The sequence below is a fragment of the Quercus suber genome, unplaced genomic scaffold (genome assembly GCF_002906115.3).
Source record: "Quercus suber isolate HL8 unplaced genomic scaffold, Cork oak 2.0 scaffold_902, whole genome shotgun sequence".
In the NCBI taxonomy this organism is placed as follows: domain Eukaryota; kingdom Viridiplantae; phylum Streptophyta; class Magnoliopsida; order Fagales; family Fagaceae; genus Quercus; species Quercus suber.
The window spans coordinates 66410-87290 of NW_027070327.1; the positions used below are offsets into that span (position 1 = coordinate 66410).

Here is a 20881-nt window from a genome sequence, read left to right on the forward strand (position 1 = left end):
GGTTGGGGGGGGGGGGGGTGAGGGGGTTGTATGGGGGGGAAGAGAAAGAAACACTTCAGTCATTTGTGAGCTTACTCATATTCAATTTCAAATTGGTGGGGGCAAACTACAATAGGAAAATTTGAGCTTATGTCTACTGTACTGTGATTATTTGTTAGATTCCATGGGTAAGCTAATTTGTTCTTTGTAGATGAATACTTGCTCTAGTCCAGGGTTTTCAGTTTATGCTTGTGATTATAATTCTTGCACTTCAAGATTTTTCATATGACTTGACAAAACTTAATTGCAGGTTACTTGTACTCTCTAAATGCTTCAACCCTTAACAAGCAGTGGGACAAGGTATCCCTCTCTCTCTCTCACACACACTCACCACGTAACACACACTCACCACGTAACACACACATTGTTAGCCTTTTCATTTTCTTTCCTAAACACACATTGTTAGCATTACAATTCATATCTCTTTTACTTGTGAAATGATGTTTATATAAATCCCAGTGGATCAATAATATCTAAATACATTTATTGAAAACTGAAGCCTCTGGTCAAGAGGGCTTGAGGCTGCTCCATGTATTGCAATGTTAAATAAGGGCTTCTTTCTTTTTTTCTTCATAACATAATCTGAACAAAATAATGAAATGGAAACATAATCTAAGGGAGGGTAGAGCTCTCTTGAAAACTAAACCCTCTGGTCAAATGAGTTTAAGGTTTTGCCACATGTTGCAAATGTTTTTTTTTTTTTCAAGTGTCAAATTACTTTTTTATTATTATCATATCATACATATTAAAATATGACAAAGATTCAGTCTTACACGCTATGCTTTCTTCATGTTTATTATGAAAATGAAAACATAATCTAAGGGAGAGTTGAGCTCTCATCTTGTGTTAGTGACACATGAAGAACATTTTTTGTTTTTGATAAATATACAGTGTTTTATGTTCACTTTAGTCCTGTAGCTCTCAATGAGAAAGACACTACATCACGACTTAAGATGGGTTTTTTTTTTTTTTTTTTTTTTAATTACCAAATTTTGGTGAGCAACTTCAATAATATATGCAAGATATTTTTTATATATTTACTGTGCATAGCATGAGCATACCGCTAATACCTAGATAAAATCTCATGTATGAAGCTACTCTGCAATAGCAATTACAAACCGTAATAGTATAGCTAATAGGAATGTTAGAAGATGTCTTCTATATAAACAGTACTCCAAAGAGTTTAGTGACTTTACCCCAAAAGTCCTCACATAAAAAAGGAGAAGGTTTCTTAGAAAAACATGAATAAGGTTTCTTTAAGCATAGTTTTGTAATTCTTTTGGGATTGAAAGTTACCCACGTTTGTGAGCTGAGGGTTTGTTATTGTTGAGTATTGGGGCTCCAGAATTCTGAGAATCCCATTTGTAAGTTTGTTAATCGGTGTTTAGTGTTTTATTTGAGTGTAGTAGGATTTAGGTTAGTTTGTGTTTGCAAGGTCTGAGGGGTACTACTATTTACACCTTAGATGATTGATATTACACCATCTTGATTTGCATATCAATTGAAACGAGTCTGTTTAGAACGCATAAAGAACCATTAGTAGTTAGTTTATGTTTGCATGATATTCAAATACCCTATCTCTCTGATTTTATCTTTATTTATTAAAAGATAAATTTTTAATACTGAGACGAGGTCTATTATCTATCTGAGCTTAAACTGGCTTTTGTGTGATGCAGATGGGGCCTTTCTTGGAGAAAACCGTGGCTTCTTTTCGCCTTATTCCTCCCACAGAATACTATGTCCCTCCATATAAGGATCCATGGAGATTTTGGTGAACCATTTTATTTTTATTTTTTTGTCTTTAATTTATTCTTAATAATAGAGCAAAAACAAAAATTTTGACAATCAAGTGTTATTCTTTTATAAAGAAACTTTTAAGTCCGAATATGTTGCTTTTTTCGTTTTTGTCCATGATCTAGTCTAAGATGCTCAACTTTCTCTTCTAACCTACAGGCTACATTCCCTTGATGAGCAGCGGAAAAAAAATCACAAAAGATTACTAATATTGCTTCCCTTCCCTTGGACTGAATTTGAGCATTCTTTTTAGTTTCCTTTCTTTTCTCATTAGAATCATGGACATCTTTAAATCCTTAAAACCAAAATTTTCATTTTAGATTCTTAAGAATAAATTTTGATTGTACAAGAGTTCCTCTCTAATTCAAAACCACATGGAGATCCTAATAGATCAGAAGTCAAAACCAAAAACTAAGCTTGCAAAAATTATGAAAAAGGTTTTAAAAGGCAAATCTATCACGAGCATTTACGGCTTGTTCAATAATCTAATGTGTTTGGGCTACAAGCTGGAGCTCCCTTGTTCACAAATTGGACTGCGGCAGAAAACATTTGCAAACAGGAAAATTAAGTTGAATCCATGGAAGCATGAAATTGTTCACATGGTTTCTAATTAAGGGCGCACACTCAGGTGCGTGAAATTATTCAATCCTACCTCCCTTCCCCTTTTTTCACAACAAGCGTGGGTCATAGGTTTTGAAGGGGAGGTCGAACATAGATTTTGCAAATATTTATTTAATTTTTCAATATGCACCACCCCAACGTCCCTAGTATTGGATGTGTATTTGAATCACACAAATAGATGAAATGCAATTTATTGCTATAACCTGGTAAAAGCTAATACAAAAAGTAAATTTTATTGATGATTGACATTTAGAAAAAATGAAATCATGCAAAATTTTCTTTTCATTAATATTGAACTATGTACAAGGAAGGATGCCACAAATATGAACAATCTCGCTCGTTTTTTAGCAAAGAATAATATCTATTCACAATAACTTTACATTTCAAAAAATGCAAACCTTCTCTTATCTCATTTAGGGGGAGAAGGGTGTAATTAATGTAGGAAGGGCCAAATACTAAATATGTTACAGATGACCAATGCTAATCACTACTTGAGGGGAGATATGTGGTGTACCAAAATTTTAGCTGGCAGAACATGGCCAGTTGGTTAATCTTGTGATGTAGCAGAATATTCAAAGAGAAGGCGTTTGGATGGAGCAGATTGTAGGAGCATTCGCAAGCGGCTTGTAAGCTGGTAGATCAAGGTCCACTGCATTGCCATCTCTGAGTCTTTCATCTGCCTAACAATGGAAGCCTATGGAGAAAATAAATAGAGGAAAAGGTAAGAATGGATGCATTAGATGATAAATAAACCATTCAAGGAAAATATTAACAAAATTTGTCTCTTCTCAACATTAATCAATGAGAATTGCCAATGAGCTCTAACTCGACTGGGACCTTCTCCCCTCATAAGTTACAGGGGAGGGCGAGGTAGTGGGTTAAGACTTATTGGATGCGTGTGCAGTGGATTCAAGACTTACTGAATTTGTGTGTAACTTACCCATCAAAATTAATCAAAGAGAAAATTAACACCAAAACAGCCCATTTTTCATTCTTTGAGCTGTTCCAACAGCCCCCCTATATATATATATATATATAAACACCAAAAAAAAAAAAAAAAGGGGCATTGAGGTTTAGGATAAAACTATTCAGTCCAAATGTTAAAGTGGTGGCCATTGTCATTAGTCTTACAATGGTATGAAGGGAAAAGAAGAGCTTACTTGTCCACATGATAATCTAGAAGTTCTATAATTTTTTCCCCTAATTATCAGTGATCCAACTCTAGTGATTTACCTTTTCACTAAAATATCTGATTAGACATCAGTATCAAAATATTAAAATTTGAATGCAGTGTAAAGAGTTTCAAGATAACCTGAAGGCGCTTCCCTAACTGAACTTCGACCTCAGTACCAAATGAAATATTGTTGGCCAGAGATTTGAAAGGATCAACTGTAGGATCAACAGAGAGCAAGCTAGGGATCTGTGGCGCATATACTAGCCTCCACCTAGCCTGGCCAAATTCTCCCTTCCCTTCAATTCTTGGCATTAATGTTTCAAGTGTTGCAGTTGCAAGCTTTTTGAATGCAAGCTGACCATCACTTTCCAGGATGGACTCTGCCAATTGACTCTCAAAGACTCTAGCAGCCTGTGGATGAAAAAGCAACTGAGATCAAATCACCTTAAGTCTAGAACATGATAAACATTTCAATCTGGTTTTTGCAAATGCAACTATTAATTGAATTCGTGATCAAGTTGGAGGTAGATTCAACCAAGAGACTTCTACCAGCCCAAAATACTTCATAGCATGCTGAAATGATACGTAACAACAAAACAAACTCTAAGGAAAATGCTCCAATTGCATAGATAAAAATTGACCCAGACGCTGCAACAAATTTAAGTACAATTCTACATCCCTGAGGCGAGCTTTCAAAACACAGGAAAAACTTGAAAACCTGGTTTGATAATAAGTTTGAAAGCAGTGTATAATTTGATCTTTGATTTGTTCCTGTGATTTTGTAAATGCATGAATGTGACGTACCGAGAAATGTACAATTCAGGAAGGTTCAATTATCCTAATTGAATTTCTAGATTGGTGGTATTATCAACATAAAGTTGTAAATTATAATAATTAAATTTCTCGTCGGCAATTATGTATAATAATAAAAATTATGAAAAGCCTTATGATCTTTTATCTTCTTTTTCTTTGTTTTTTTGATAGCTAATGCCTCTTTTTTCTTTTTCTTTTCTACTAGAGTACTGTTGATCATCAGCTCATAACCCTTTAGACATTCAAAGATAAAATTTACAACATTTGTTGAATCGTGTTCTTCAACATTTGAAGAATTGTGTTCTTGTACTGCATAGAAAACTCTATAGGTTGACAAATTACCATTAGTCCCAAAAACCGGAGTTATTAGGAAAATGTGAATTACATTATTTAACTATTATTCTTACGAACCAGTGGTGGGTCCAGATAAAAACCAATAAAAACTTGCCTACTCAATTGTTATGAAAAATATTGTGAAATTTTGTGTCTGTAGCTTTACTCTTATTCTTACACTTCCTCTCGTGTGGGCATAGACTTAATAAGTGGAGCCCAACACATGGTATTTTTAATTTTTTTTTTTTTTTTATGGAAGGTAGAGCAGAGACAAGATTCAAACTCAAGATCACTTGCTTTGATACTATGATAAATTATTACTTGTCCCAAAAGTTTAAGCTATGAAAATTGTGAATTTAACCATTATTCTGAAACAGGTCAATCTTTAATGTTGCATGAAAGTAATTGATGGGGTTGAGGCTCTAGACAGGACGAACTGTTTAACATAAATAAGAGAGAACCACAAATTCAGACCCAACCAGATTATTGGATGTTACCTCAGTAGGTGATAAGCCATCCTGTTCCACAGAACGTGTTGAGGTCACCACAAGTTTTTCCTGCCATTTGCTGGCTCGACTTTGAATTCTGAATTGCCACTCAGATCCAACCAAAGCTAAATCTAGCATTGGATCTAGACCATACTCAGGCTCAAATTTGGCTACATTCAGATGCTCTCGCTTAAGCCTCACCTGAAGTTGTAAAGGTCAACTCCACATTCTCAATGAAAAGTAAAAAGCCAGCCAACTAGAAACTAAGATTAACAAGCACTATACAAGAATGTTTGCACTACAAAGTCAAGAAACATGGGACTCACCTGAGTTGCCACAAGATTCACATCACCATTTTCAAACGTTAGAATGCCCTTAGGTTTTATCCATTTGGGATGTGCCAAGCCATTTAGCTCAAGCTCTCCACTAACAGCAAAATTAAGAATCAAAGGATAAACTATCCTCAATTCTGGTCCCAGAACAAGCTTCAAATCACTGAGGCGGATGTCTACATTAGGTTTGATGTCTACTTGCTCTATTTCGTTTCCAACTTCAGCTGATTTAACTGCCAAGGTGCAAAAACAATGTAAACAAAATAAAGTTTGCAAGATAACAACATAAATGCTGATTATGCTTTTATGTATTCATTTAAAACCCATAAAATTAATAACAAGAACTTCTCAAACGCATCCATGTAAATCTGAACCCTACTGCTATTTTTATCTTAAACCCACCAATTTAACCTCTAATACAATAATATTTGATAATTACCAATTGTCCTAAAAGCTTAATGACGTAGGACAAGGGGGAACAACAAAATCTGATTTAGAACACCCAGGGCAGATCTGGTATAGCTTGGGTTTTGAAGAATTAGGGTTAGGTTTTGGTGGGGAATAGGCTAGAAAATAATAGAGATTATAGGGTTTCCAAAGGGGACAAGGATTAATAGGGTTTGGGGATGAAAACAAAGGTGAAAATCAAGACTGGGTTGCTGGGAACAGTGATGTGAACACTAACCGTGAATAGTAAAATTAAAGAATATAGATAAATTCTAGGAATCACACCTAGACTTCCTAAGCATCACACCAAGGGTTCCTTGACATCACACCTAGGAGAAGGTTGCATCACACAAACCCTAAAAGAAAGCTTCATAGCCATTAAATTCTGAAAACAGCAATTAACTCAATAGAAATTATTACAACTCTTTAAATAGAACACTAATACCTAATCCTAGTTGAACTAGGATTTCTTAAAACCCTAATAAGACTTGGACTTGGACTCCTTAGGCTTTTGCTACTACTAAGCCCAACTAAATAACCAAGCTTAAAATAAAACTAAAGTAAGACCCAATGGACTATAAGCACAGCCCATCCCAGAATATTAGGAGATTATAGAATTGCCCTTGATACATAAAATCAAATAAAATATTATCGATCTGTCTTCCGACCGCCTCCTGCATCATTTAAGCTATTAGGAAATTGTGAATTTAATCATTTAACCATAATTCTTACACCCCCCTTACATGTGGGCCTAAACTCACTCTTAATAAGTGGCCCAACAAGTGGGATTTTTAACATTTTAAATGGGAGGTGAAGTGGTGACAAAGATTGAACTCAAGACCTCTTGTTCTAATACAATGATAAATTACTAATTGTCCTAAAAGTTGAAGTTGTTAGGAAATTGTGAATTTAATCATTTAACTATAATTCTTACAATATTAATTCAAAATTCTTGGAAACAACATTGATCCATACCATTACATACTGGAACTGAGCATAAAAATATGAAAGAGCACACAATAATTCATTTATATATAAGTTTATCTCTAATACCTTTTAAATATTAGCTTCCCACATTAATTCCTATCAGAAGACCAATTTCAATATGAAAAAACTATTGGATATATCATTTTTTTTCCAATCTAGTTTGAATAGAGAATAAGGGGGAAACCAGGTATTTGTAAACAAACATAATGGATAAGTACCGTGCAGGGAGCTTTACAAAAGATAATTAACTCTTTCCAAAAACTTGATTGGGATACGAACCCCCACCCCCCCCCACCCCCCCCCCCCCCCCACCCCCCAAAAAAAAAAAAAAAAAACAAAGCTTTGAGATAAAAATCATTTTTCAACAAGAGAAAATGCTTCAAGCTAAACCTTGAGGTATGATTCAGTGCCCCATGGAAACAAAAATTAAATCCATGTGATCAAGCCAACTCTCATCTTACTGCATTTATTGCAACATCATTGACGTAAAAGGTTTACATATCAAAAAGGAACTTATGAAACACGAATGTATCACCTGTGGGTTGGGAGAATTTGGTCCATGCAGTAGCAGGTTCTGAACTGAAAAACCGTGAAACATATCTTGAAGCAACTGCATGATTGGTGCCACTACTAGTAAGCTCGGACTGACTTGATCCCAATCTATTAAAATGAGCAGCTCCACTACCCTTGTCATGTGGTAGATATGCTTCTCCGTGGCTCAATTTAATATTCCCAGAAATGTTTGGTTGCAATATAGAACCAGCTATTTGCATCTGAGTGTCAACCTGGCCACTGTGATTTTAGAAGATGTTAGTTCTGTATGGGCAAGATGAACAGAGAAAGCTGTTATTAAGAAATCAAAAGTAAAAATTAAAAAAAATAAAAAAAAGTTGTGAATTATAAGCTCAAAGGGGGAAAAAAACAACATTAAAAGAGGATAGATATCTTATTTCTATTTTGAATAGTAACAAATCAAAAACCAATACACCATCATAAAATGTAAAACATGTTAGAATATTGTACCATGTAAAGCATATAGCCATGCACATATATACCCAAACTTTAGTTACTATGAGGTAGAGCATATGTCTAGTTAAGATCTTTACATTAGAAATTATAGTTACAGACCTTAAAATATTCTTTGCCCGTACTTCCAGAACTTCACATTTCAATTCAATTTTATCCCCAAGGGATGCTTCACTGGTTCTGAGGGGCAGATTCCCTTTCACAAACAGCTTTCCCCTTCTGCTCACCCTACTCTCCAGTGAAGTGATGCATAACCTATTGGATTTTACATGAACCGTGCCACCAAAGTTTGTCAGTGGTTTTCGGAGAACTGGCGAAGATATAGACGCCCTGTTGAATGATGCAGATCCATCAAGCACTGGCTGTTCAACTGTACCTCGGACCTATTTATTTTAAACATGTACCCAAACGTGAGGGAAGCAGACTCTTAACTAAATCACTTTAAATTGCAATTTTACCTCAAAAAAAATTTTATTGCAAGTATGAGCTTATATATATATATATATATATAAGCCAATGCAGAATATTTTTTACTTGGCCCACCTGGAGCATAATTTCAGCATTGCCATGAAGCCAGTTAGCATAAGGAGACAAAGCTGTTAACAACATCATGCCCCCATCTTTAATATCGGCATCAACTCTAACCTCTCCTACATCTAAAATGTTCCAGTTTAAACCTTTAAGGCTTTCTGTCAATTGAGTATCCCAACCTTCTTCATTTCTATCTCTAGAAACTTTCTTTTCACTGGCTTCATCAGCAGACCCTGTACCCTTTTCTTTTGACCAACCAGGGATCCAAACTGATCCACTTTTATCTGTTTCAATTTCTTCTTCCAGTAATATATTATTTTGGAAAGAAACAGGGACACTTCCTTGAATGTGCACATGACCATTTTGAATGATAGGTTCCAATTTTGCATTGAATAGAAAACGACTGGTTGAGGTTAGGGAAGCAACAATTTCAGCTCGTCCCAAATCAATGCCCCCAATGGCACCATCAAGGAGCCTGACTTGCACATCACATTCTGGTTTTGCAAGACTCCCTCTAAGATCTCCTTCCATGTGCAATATACCCCTAATTGGTGCTAAAAATTGCCGCAAAGAATGAACAGCATCAGTAGCTGAGGATTCAATGACCTGAACCAATGTAGGGACTAGACTAACAGGAAAATTTAGAACAGCAAAATGAAGATTGGTTTTAGGCCCTAACAAAGTTCCATCAGCATGGATTGTGGCATTATCCTTCTGAATGAAAATTCTGTCAAGGCGCAAACCATCATCATTGCTGTATGCACCAACTGCCAAAACACGCTGAGTTTTATAGGTACCCCACTCCCAATCCTCCCCGTGAAAGTCAAATTCTGCCTGAGAATAAAAACAAGAGAGCCAATTATCAGAAGACAAAATTGGAAGCAAAGTCCAGAAAACATTAATGGCAGTGAAGAAATGATAATTATCTTAACCAAAAAATATAAATCCTCTTAGAAACTTTTTTTCAATGGTGCTCTAAAGTGTAAAAAAATACATGAAAATAATCCCCAAAAGAGCCTTAAAAATCCAAGAGGCCACCTTAGAACTTAAAAGCACTTTTTCATATCAAAGATACATAAAAATCTAATACTCAAAATGCACGTATGTATAGGCAGAAAGATAAACTTCAGACATGTAAATTGTGGATTGCTGAGACACGTGCACAAACGCACAAACAAACAAATACACAATCTCACACGTTCTGGGAATCGAAATGCAGGGTAGAAGGAAAAAGTAAAAAGAGTCATAATACCTATACATTTAATATTCAAAAGTCCAATTTCATAAGGTAAATTACCAAAAAATAAGGGTGAATTTTAAGACGTGATGCAGAATGGAAATGTAGTAAGGGGCTTGATCTTGTTCTAGCTTAACGAAACCCCTAAATTCATAAGGGGTTCCTTGAATCCACAAGGAAAACCTGGAATCCACCAAAAAAATAGAGAAAACCCCTCTGGAAAATATTATTGATATTTTGAAGTCTAATTTTCGTTTTACATATTGTAGACCTATTTAAAGGCTTCAGAAAACTTAATTCCAAGTAAAAGTATTCCAATTGATCCTAATTGATACCCTACCATAATAGGACCCTAATTTTACTAGGAAATCATTAAATACACACCTAAAATCAAGGAAATAAAATCCTAAATACTAAAATAACGACAATTAAATAAAAATTCAAAAACTAACAAACAATAAAAATTAAACCCCATATATTGTCCTACATCAACATGTTTGCAAATCAAATAATTATTTTTTCCTTCAAGTTAGATAAGTGTATAAGTGTATTAATGAGTAACATTTTTGGTGGCTGCAAAATGAGAAGTGTACAAAAGAAACTCATTATTCCAAGCACAAGTTTTTATGCGACCCAACATCCAATGGTCTAGATGGTAATTGTTTTTTACAATGAAGATGTTTAGAGTTTGATGAATCAACCCTAACACATAAAATATTATTTATATATAAAGTACATGATAATATTATTTTGCCCCTATTACTTATAACACTCCCCATCAAGCTGGAGAGTATATATCATACAATTCTAGCTTGTTACAGAATAAACCCAAACGAGTCTTACATAAAGCCTTGGTAAACATATCAGCAATCTAGACTCTTGTAAAAACATATGAAGTAACAATTACACCATCTTCTACTTTCTCCCGAGTAATATGACAATCTACTTCAATATGCTTGGTTCGCTCATGAAACACAAGATTAGAGGCAATGTAAATTGCTGCTTGATTATCTCAATGCATGGTCATAGGCAGCTTCGCAACAAATCTTAATTCTTCAAGTAAATGCTTAATCCACATAAGCCCACATGATGTGTGTGCCATGGCTCTATTCTCAGCCTCTACACTAGACCTGGCAACAATAATTTGTTTCTTACTTCTCCAAGTAATCAGATTTCCTCCCAGAAAAGTGCAATACCCAGTGGTGGATTTTCTATCTGACGGTGATCCAGCCTAATTAACATCAGTATGGGCTTCTACTCATAGGTGACCATTAGCTTTATACAAAAAACCACGGTCTGGATGTGCTTTAAGATATCTCACAATTTGAATAACTGCCCCCCAATGTGGAAGGCGAGGATCTTTCATAAACTAGCTCAAAACACTAACTGCAAATGATATATCTGGGCAAGTAATTGTGAGATAATTTAATTTACCAACTAGACGACGATATCTCTCAAGATTAGATAACAGCTCCCCTTGATCTTCATACAATTTGACATTAGGATCCATAGGAGTCTCCACTAGTATAGACACTAACAAGCCAATTTCTTCCAAAATATCCAACACATACTTACTTTGTGACAAACTGATGTCTTCTTTAGATCGTGCTACCTCAATACCCAAGAAATAACGAAGTTTACCCAGATCCTTAGTTCGAAAGGAGTTTTGAAGGTATCTTTTCAAATCATCAATATGCTGCTTGTCATCACCAATGATTATAATATCATCAACATATACTATCAACAAAATCTTTCCTCTATCAGAGGTATGAGAAAACATAGAGCGATTAGAGTGGCTACATCGCAATCCAAACTTTAATATTACTTCACTGAATTTACCAAACCAAGCTCTAAGAGATTGTTTAAGACCATAGATAGCCTTATGCAACCTACACACCTTTCCAGACTCCCCTTGAGCAACAAACTTAGGTGGTTGCTCCATGTACACCTCTTCCTTCAAATCGTCATTCAAGAAGGCATTTTTAACATCTAACTGAAATAATGGCCAACCCAAATTAGCAACCAAGGAGATCAAAATTCAGATAGAAGAAATTTTAGCAACAGGTGAGAATGTCTTGGGATAGTCACTACTGTATGTCTAGGTATACCCTTTGGCAACCAAGCGAGCCTTCAAACGCTCAATAGAACCATCAAGCAAATACTTCACAGTATACACCCAACGACAACCAACAGTTGTTGATGAGAATCAACAAGCATTAAAAGATCCATTGCATGTTATAGTTGAGCCTATTACTAGAGCAAGATCCAAGAAAATCAAAGAAGCACTTAACGGGCTGATTCAAGAGATTTCAGCTGATTGTAACACAGAATATTCCAAGCTTGGCCCAAAGGAAAATGAAGGCGTAAGAAATTTAATCCAAGCTATTGAGGGCTGATCTGGCTTAATTGGGCGAGATTTATGATGTGGATTAATGGCTAATTGATTTTCCAGCTCCATATCAATTAATAGATATTTTTTCTATTCTAGAGTTGCTGATTTCAAACCAAATCTACCTTAATTTTAGACTTCTATTATTTAGAACTTTTTTTTTAGCTATTTTCCTATTTTGGAGCTGCTAATTTCAGACCAAATCAACTTTAATTTAGGCTTCTATTATTTAGTACGTTTTATTTATTTATTTATTTATTTTATATATATTTTCCTATTTTCAGTCATGTCTTATAAATAGCATGCACTCATTGTAATAGAGGATTATTGAATAAAAATTAGAAAAAACGTGAGGTTTTGCTTCTTCTTTTGGTTCTTCAAAAACTGTGAACTTATCAGGGATTCTTCCTTGTGGCATTCAAAATTTGAATTTTAGCTTTCTAGGACAAATATTCCAATATTATTTGTTGGGTCTCAAAGTGTGTCAATTGAGGTTTGTATCATTTGGTATCAGAGCACAGGTTCTAAAATCAGTTTTACTATCTCTTTATCTTTTGTTTTCTGTTATCATCCTATCTTGTTCCTTTTGTGTTCTTTATTCTTTATTTTTATTTTATGATGTGCACCAAGTCAAAATTGTGCACCAAGTTCAAAAAAAAAAAAAAAAACAAAACAAAACGTGAAAAAAAAAAAAAAAGAAGAGACGTCAAAAAAGAAGAGAAAAAAAAAAAAAATTGTTTGTAGTTTCAGTTCTCTCAAACCAAAATATTGTTTTCTTTTGTCCTCTTCCTTTGATTCATTGTTTCTGTAATATTTTCTTGCCGTCGGTATTGGTTTAAATATTACAAGTTGAATTTCTTGATCAAGTTTATTAGTTTAATGAACAACTGAAAAGGGAAAGTTACGAGTGGAAAAGGCAACAGAGTGTGAGACTAATATCAGGAAAAAGCCAATTTAAAAGTGAAACACGAGTGTGAGTGACATAATTTGAGTGCAAACATGTGAGGGAGTGTTATGAAAATTATTTCTAACATTTCTTTATAGTTTCAAAAGTATGTCTTCCAAGAGCGAAGCATCAAACAAAGAAGGAGGGAAGGAGTCATCCTTAATGTTGCAGGCTATGCAACAACAATTTGAACGCATGAACGTGGTGTTTAATGAGATTCGGGATCGGATGGATAGGCAAGACGCTGTTATTGCTACTTTGCATGAGGAGCGTCCCCAAAGAGTCCCTAATGCTAGAAGGCAAGAAAGGCGTGCGCACGTGAATGATTTTGATGAACCACAGAGGATGAGTTCGAAGATGAAGAGGATCAAGCTTCATTGAACAATGAGGGCAGATTTTTGCCAAGAGAAGAAAGGCGTGGTAGAGGTTTCCGAAGAGATCTGAGATGGCAAGATGGGACTGATAGAAACCTAGGAAACATCAAAATGAAGATACCATCGTTCCAAGGAAAAAATGATCCTGAAGCATACTTGGAATGGAGAAGAAGGTGGAGTTGACCTTTGAGTGCCACAAGTACTCCGAGGAGAAAAGGTAAAACTCGCTATCATTGAGTTTATTCACTATGCTTATGTGTTGGTAACCAAGCAAGGCTTCAAACGCTCAATAGAACCATCAAGCAAATACTTCATAGCATACACTTAGGAATGGCAACGGTTGGTGCCGAGCCGGTTTTTTGATACCTGGACCCGACCCGCGGGTCCTCCTCTGTTACTTGGACCCGGTCCGTTTGATAAACAGGTCTTTTTGAGCCCCAAACCCGGCCCATCAGGTCTCCACCGGCCCCGTCCAGCCACTTCTGGGCTATTCCATGGCAGCCCAATCCAACCCAATCTTATTAAAAAAAAAAAAAAAACCCCAAACACAAACACAAACACAAATCAATCAACATTTTTATCAGTTAAATCCTCAAACATTTATCATTTATGGAAGAAACAAAACCCCGATTTTTCCATTTATGGACAGATTTTTACATCAACACAACATTCACTCTGATTTTTACATATTGAATCCTCAAACAAATGCCAAAAACAAAACTATTGAGAGAGGAACAAAACTCCATTTATCAATTATGAACAGATTTTTACATATTAAATCCTCAAACAAATACCAAAAACAAAAAACTACTAAATGAACCCAAAAAAAATGAACAAAAAAAAAAAAAAAAAGAACTCAGACCACTAAATCTCTCTCCGATCTAACGATCACGGCCTCCTCTGTGACAAAAACAGCAACCACCACGATATTCTACAAGTTCTTCTTTCAAAAACAAAACCAACGACGCTGTTCAAGAAGTCACACGTGAGATGGAAGAAAATCCATGGAGAATTGAGGGTGAGGATGAGAGGTGAGTGTCTGAACCTGATTTGTGACTTTAAGAGTCTTGGTGGAGCTGATTAAAGAGTGAGAGTCAGTGAGAGAGGCGGCTGAGTTGAGAGAGAAAGGAGAGAGGCAGCTGAGTTGAGAGAGGAAGGAGAGAAATGAGTTTTAGGTTAGGGTTATGATATATATATATAGGTAGGTTTTTTGTAATTTTATATTTAAGCTATCCAGGTTGGGTCGAGTCTGAGTTTGGGCCAAATTTTTGCCAAAACCCCGACTCGACCTGGACTCGTTTCGGGTTTTTTTTTTTTTTTTTTTAACCCAAACCCGACCCTATTCTTTATCGAATTGGGTAAAACCCGACCCATTAGGGTCGGGCTGAGCTGGGTACCCGTGGGTCGGGCTTAAATTGCCATCCCTATATACACCCAACGACAACCAATAGCAGTTTTCCCTGGAGAATGAGTAACTAAAGACCAAATAGCATTTTCAGACAGGGTAGACATTTTTGCCTCCATAGCAGACTTCCAACCAGAGATGGACATAGCCCCTTGGACAAACTTAGGAAAAACAATAGAATTTAAGGATGTGGTAAAGGCATGAAGAGATGAAGACAAGTGACCATAAGAGACAAACTGAGAGATAGGGTGAAAGGTACAAGAACGCTTACCTTTGCGCAAAGCAATTGGAAGAGTGGCAAGATCAGGAGGTAGATCACTAGGCGGGAAAGAAGTCTCTGTTGGAGGTTTCTACCGACGACAATATACCTAGAGTGGTTTCTAAGGAAATTCAATAGGAGACACAGGTGGTAGGAGAGGAAGACAAGGAGGAGAACTGTCACTAGCAACCGAAGGAGAGAAATAGGACTGAGATTCATCAAATGTGACATCAGCACTAATGAAACGACGCCGAAGAGTACTTGAGTAACATCGGTATCCCTTTTGAGTACGAGAATACCTAAGAAAAATGCATATGATGGATCTAGGATCAAGTTTGTCACTCCCTGGACCTAAGATATGAACATAGCACACACAACTAAAGATCTTAGGAGGTAGATGAAACAAAGGTGCATCAGGGGAGAGCACAGTATAAGGTATCTGACAACCTAGAACAGTGGAAGGCATACGATTAATTAGGTGACAAACAGTGAGAACAGCATCACTCTAATATGATTTGGGAACACGCATATGAAACTTTAACGCACAAGTGACCTCTAACAAATAACACATTTTGCATTTAGCAACACCATTTTGTTGTGGAGTATGGGGGCATGAAGATTGGTGAATTATACCATGATCATTAAAAAATTGAGACAAAGATGTATGAAAATATTCACAAGCATTATCTGACCGAAAAATATGAAGTGAAGCATTAAACCGAGTCTTTATTTCCATATAAAATGATTTGAAAATTGAGTACAATTCAGATTGTTCTTTCATAAGATAAAGATAGGTGATTCAAGAATAATCATCAACAAAAATGACAAAATATCTAAATCCCAACAATGAGGGAGTGTTTATTGGACCCCAAATATCTGAATGAACTAAATAAAAAGGACTACTAACACGACTCTCATGCCTAAAGGCAAAAGGCACCCTATGGTGTTTACCCAACTAACATACTTCCCATTGTAAAGACTCAATTTGATGACATGACGGAACTAATGACTTCAAATTCTTGAGAGATGGATGACCAAGGCAACGATGATGCTGAAGAGGCAAGATAGACAAATGAGAAGCCACTAAACAGGAAGAACCACATTGATCCAGGTAATAAAGTCCACCGGCTTCATGCCCTCCACCAATGATCTTCCTCGTCTTGAGATCCTTAAAGATACAATGAGTGGATAAAAAAATGGCAGCACAATTCAAAATTTTAGTAAACTTACTAATTGACAAAATGTTAAAAAGAAAATCATGAATATATAAGATAGAAGAGAGAGAAAGATTAGGACTAAGATTGGCAATGCCCAAACCAGAAACTATAGTGGCTGAGCCATTTGCCAATGTAACATTAGGAAGACTACTAGATTGCTCAAGGTCAAAGAGTAAACTTGAGGTACCTATCATATGATCAGTAGCACTTGAGTTACTGACCCAAGGGTCCTGAGTGGCAAGACAAGCAACGGAAGTACCTTGTTGAGCCATAGTAGTAGAATCAAACCCAACAGAGTTGGAATGCAGAGACAAGAGGCGATTGTACTCTTCCTTAGGAAAAGAGACTACTATGGATGTTGGTGGAAGTGATTGTGAAGGCGGTTCTTGAACTTGAAACCTAGCTTGGTGAGCCAACGGTTTACCATACAACTCCCAACAAAAGTCTACTGTATGATTCTGACCATGGCAATAAGTGCACTTACGAAGACCACATCTTCTACCATAACCCCCTTGTTCACTACCACGACCCCTTAGTCACGACCTCCATAGCCTCGGCCCCCACGACCCCGACCTCAACAACCACCTCTATTACTCCCCATATAAGTGGTAAAGGCATATTTATCACCAAAAGGTAATGCATCAATACGGGAGGAAGAGAAGGGGGTAGTACTCGAACCAGATAATGTGGTCTGTCGAAGTCTACCAAAAACTTCACTCAATGAAGGGAGGTCTGGATTAGCTAAAATTTGTGATTTTACTGTATTCAAACTTTTTGACAATCCAGAGAGGAAGCAAGCAACATGCATGGAATCTCGTTGTTTCTTCATAGTTTTCACATCAGAGGAGATGGGCTGATAAATATTGAGTTCTTCACATACACCCTTAAACTTGTTATAATAGTCCTCCAAAGACAAATCACTCAAACTCAAGGAGAAATAATTTTGATGAAGATCATAAATCCGCTTCAAATTGTTAACACCAAAGTAAAGTTCCTTGGCTTGTTCCCAAACAAGTTTAGCTGTTGGTAAGAAAACCAAACTACAATTGATCTTAGACTCCATGTTATTCCACAAACAACTCCTAACTTGTGCATCTTCGGCTTTCCAATAAGCAAATTTAAGGTCTGTAGGTACAGAGGGTTCACTAATCACGTAATCAAACTTCTTTCTACCAAGAAGAAAGACTTCAACTGCATGTGCCCACTGAGCATAATTACTTCCATTAAGACGAATGGAAGTACTTGATAACATATCAGGAGATAAGAAATAATTAGGGGGTTGAGCATTGTTTTTGGACACCATAATAGCAATCTGAAGAACAAACTAACACTAAATAAATATGCTAGACTAAATTAAAACAAATTCCAACCAGCAACCAATGTACTTCAACCAATCAGCAACTCAAACAGCAACTCATCTATCAAAGAATCAACACCAAACTATTCCAAAAACAAGGCAATAACAAATCCATACCAACACCAAAAAAAAAAAAATGCCCAATCCACCACTAAACATCAATCAACAAAGTCTAGTCCAACAAATCAACGTATTGAAGAAAAGAAGAAAAAATCAAACAATGGTTGAAACCCTCAATTGAAAAACTCCGGCGACAGCACTAGGGTGCAGGAGCAGCGGCGCGAGGACAGGCGAGTGGCCTAGGATGGGTCGCCAAAGGAGGGCAAGTAAAAACCTACCTCTCTCGCGGTCAGGCGACGTCAATCTGGTGTTGCGAGACACAAGAGAGGGTCACCGACGCTGGACAACTCCCTTAGCCACTAAATCGAGATTGTCAGAGGCCTCTGTTAGGGTCGTCTGAGCTAGCGAGGTGCTGTTATGTTTGCCGGCAACAACAGTATCGGTGGGTGGTGGTTAGAGGATTAACGACAGTGGTAGGTTGGTGGTAGGTTGGTGGCTCTGATACCATGTTGTTTACAGTGAACGTGTTTAAAGTTTGATAAATCAACCCTAACACATAAAATATTATTTATATATAAAATACATGATATTACTATTTTGCCCTTATTACTCATAACAGTAATGTATTTTTGTCAGTATAGTAATCCACATTTAATCATTGGCCTCTTTCAACAAATACATCTATGGCTATGGTATGCAAGGAGCTAAAGATATCTACCATTGTGTCCCCATTGCCTCCACCACTTGCATCAAGAGAGCCATGCCAGCGACCTTTAAGTTCTGCTAAACCTGGAAGACTTAAGTCTTCAAGAATAACTTCATTTGAAGAAGTGTAATGCCCCCGTATAACCTGAAATATTAATACAGCCATTAAAATAACAAAACACTTTTGAGCCTCACGCACCTTCAATGCAGTTCATCTTATTACCAATAAGAAGGTAAAGGAACAAATTAGATCCTGGAGCACCAAGTCAGAGGCATCAAATATTGTAGCTTTTGATAATAAATTAACATATGGTGTTTGATCAACAGAGTACCTCAAGCAATTCTTTAACATTGTCAGTATATAATCCCACCGACTGCAAACTCTGAAGAAAGAGATCCTGCATTCAGTCATAGACATGCATAATCAGGATTCTCTTCTCTTTATAATACTAAAGAATTATTATTTATAGCAAGCAAAACTACAAATATCTCAGCGAATGATGAATAAGTGGAAGGATGGTCCTATGTGTTTGGTAGGAAGGATTAAATAGTGGGAGAATGGAAACTTTGTGTATCTTTCCTTTATTGGGTAGGGAAGAAAAATGGGAGGAAAAAAATAGTTATTTGAAGCAATTTACTATTTTATTCCAATTATACAAGAAGCAATTTTTTTTTTTTTTTTTCAAATGAAGGGCAATTGTCTGTCTCCCCCATATTTTCCTCTCAATTTGGAGGGATTAAGTTTAATGGGCTAGGAAAGAATAAAACCCCACCCCATTTTCCATCCTCTTTTCTCTCCTACCAAACATGCGAAAATACTCCTTTCTCTCCCCCTTTTTTCCCACTCTTTTCCATCCTTCCTAAAATCACTACAACCTAACACACTCAGAATGTACATATTACAATTATATACATACATAGATATATATATATATATATCTCTCTTCTTCTTTCCCCTAATTTTTTATTAAGCTGAAAAACAAAGAAAGGACAAAAGGAAAGAGATAAAAATAAATAAATAAAATTTCATGCTTACACATTAATAGGGATCAAGACTTTAGTTGAGTTGAGTTATGTAAAAAAGAAACAGAAAACAATTTTCATAATCCATCCCAATGCGCAGACAACTTATCTGTGTAGTAAAACATGGTCATCTCTGTTAACTTACCGACTATCCCAAAAGTTTAAGCTATTAAGTAACCATAATTCCAATACTCCCCCTCACGTGTGGGCCTAAACTTCCCCTTAAATAAGTGAGGGCCCAACACATTTGAATTTAACATTTTAAATGAGAGGTAGAGAGAAGACAATGATTAAACTCAAGATCTCCTAGTTTGATACCATGTTAAATTATCAATTGTCCCAAAAGCTAAAACTATCAGGAAATGGTGAATTTTAATCACTTAACCATAATTCTAACAATCTTAAACACAATGCTATAGCAAACTAAACATAGATTTTACTAAGTTGCAGAAGTGTGAACGATCTATTCATTTGATGCTTCCACATATTCTCCTGAGGGACAATGCTGCAGAGTAAGGGAAATTGTAATAGACCAATGTGACGGAGAATAACAGTACTCATCCTTACTTGGTAATATTACGCATATCAATTTTGTGCTAAAGCTAACTTCCAATCCTAGAAAGTTAAAGTCAATTTCAGGCAACCATATGCGACTAAACTACACCTAGATTATTTTTATGATATACATTCATCTACAACAAATTTAAGTGGAATACAACCTTTGATCTGGAATGAACAGCAGGATCTGTGCTTCGAGAAAGAAGTCTGGCAAGTGGAAGCATCTCAGCAACCTCAGCTCTAGGAACTTCAAGTCTCATTCTCCACCTTCCCATAGAAGATATGACACTACCCAGATTCCCAGCCATTGCCCTTTTGAGCAAGCCACCCCTTTCTTTGCCAGCAGGGCTTCGATCTCGAGTACCAGGCAAGACATATTCACCTTGAAGCTCATAACGGCTACTGCTTAGTTCCAGAACAGTTTTCTCAACAGTGATCTATTCAACAAGTACAACATCAAATATTTCATTCATAATGCTGTAATTGTAAAAATAAAATTACTGACATAGATACCGAAGCTCATAACAAATGAAAATAATATAATTATTTTGCAGCAACATACAGTCATAACTTTGTTTCAGAAAATTTTTATAAAGTGATCTGAGGAATAATGCTCATATCCTAAAAATTAGAAAACAATAATAACAATATTATTTTTGGAAAAATAAGCTTTTGAAAATTGACAATAAACAGATTTACCAATATTTTAGCAATATAATCTAAAATAATTTTGAAAATAATCGGTGGAAAAGCATTTAAGATATCA

The 20881-nt window shown here is 36.1% G+C and overlaps 1 protein-coding gene and 1 long non-coding RNA gene across 3 annotated transcripts in view; one reads left to right on the forward strand and one right to left on the reverse strand.

The window, feature by feature from the left end:
• Positions 1-59: 59 nt before the first annotated feature.
• Positions 60-1926, forward strand: LOC136065256 (uncharacterized). Its single transcript, XR_010626885.1, has 2 exons — positions 60-339; positions 1716-1926. It is a non-coding gene; the product is annotated as an uncharacterized LOC136065256 (long non-coding RNA).
• Positions 1927-2718: 792 nt separating this feature from the next.
• LOC111983011 (protein TIC236, chloroplastic) overlaps positions 2719-20881 on the reverse strand; it is a 49966-nt gene continuing 31803 nt past the window's right edge. Inside the window, exons 15-24 of one of the 2 annotated variants that reach the window (XM_065768194.1) lie at positions 20277-20552; positions 18867-18932; positions 18548-18679; positions 8598-9419; positions 8157-8437; positions 7564-7820; positions 5589-5827; positions 5272-5463; positions 3767-4057; positions 2719-3148 (exon numbers count right to left, since the gene is read on the reverse strand). In XM_065768194.1, the coding sequence (XP_065624266.1) occupies positions 3002-3148; positions 3767-4057; positions 5272-5463; positions 5589-5827; positions 7564-7820; positions 8157-8437; positions 8598-9419; positions 18548-18679; positions 18867-18932; positions 20277-20552 (2703 nt within the window). In that variant the 3' untranslated portion in view covers positions 2719-3001. The remainder of the gene's footprint in view (positions 3149-3766; positions 4058-5271; positions 5464-5588; positions 5828-7563; positions 7821-8156; positions 8438-8597; positions 9420-18547; positions 18680-18866; positions 18933-20276; positions 20553-20881) is intronic. The other variant, XM_024014645.2, reaches the window with a different exon arrangement.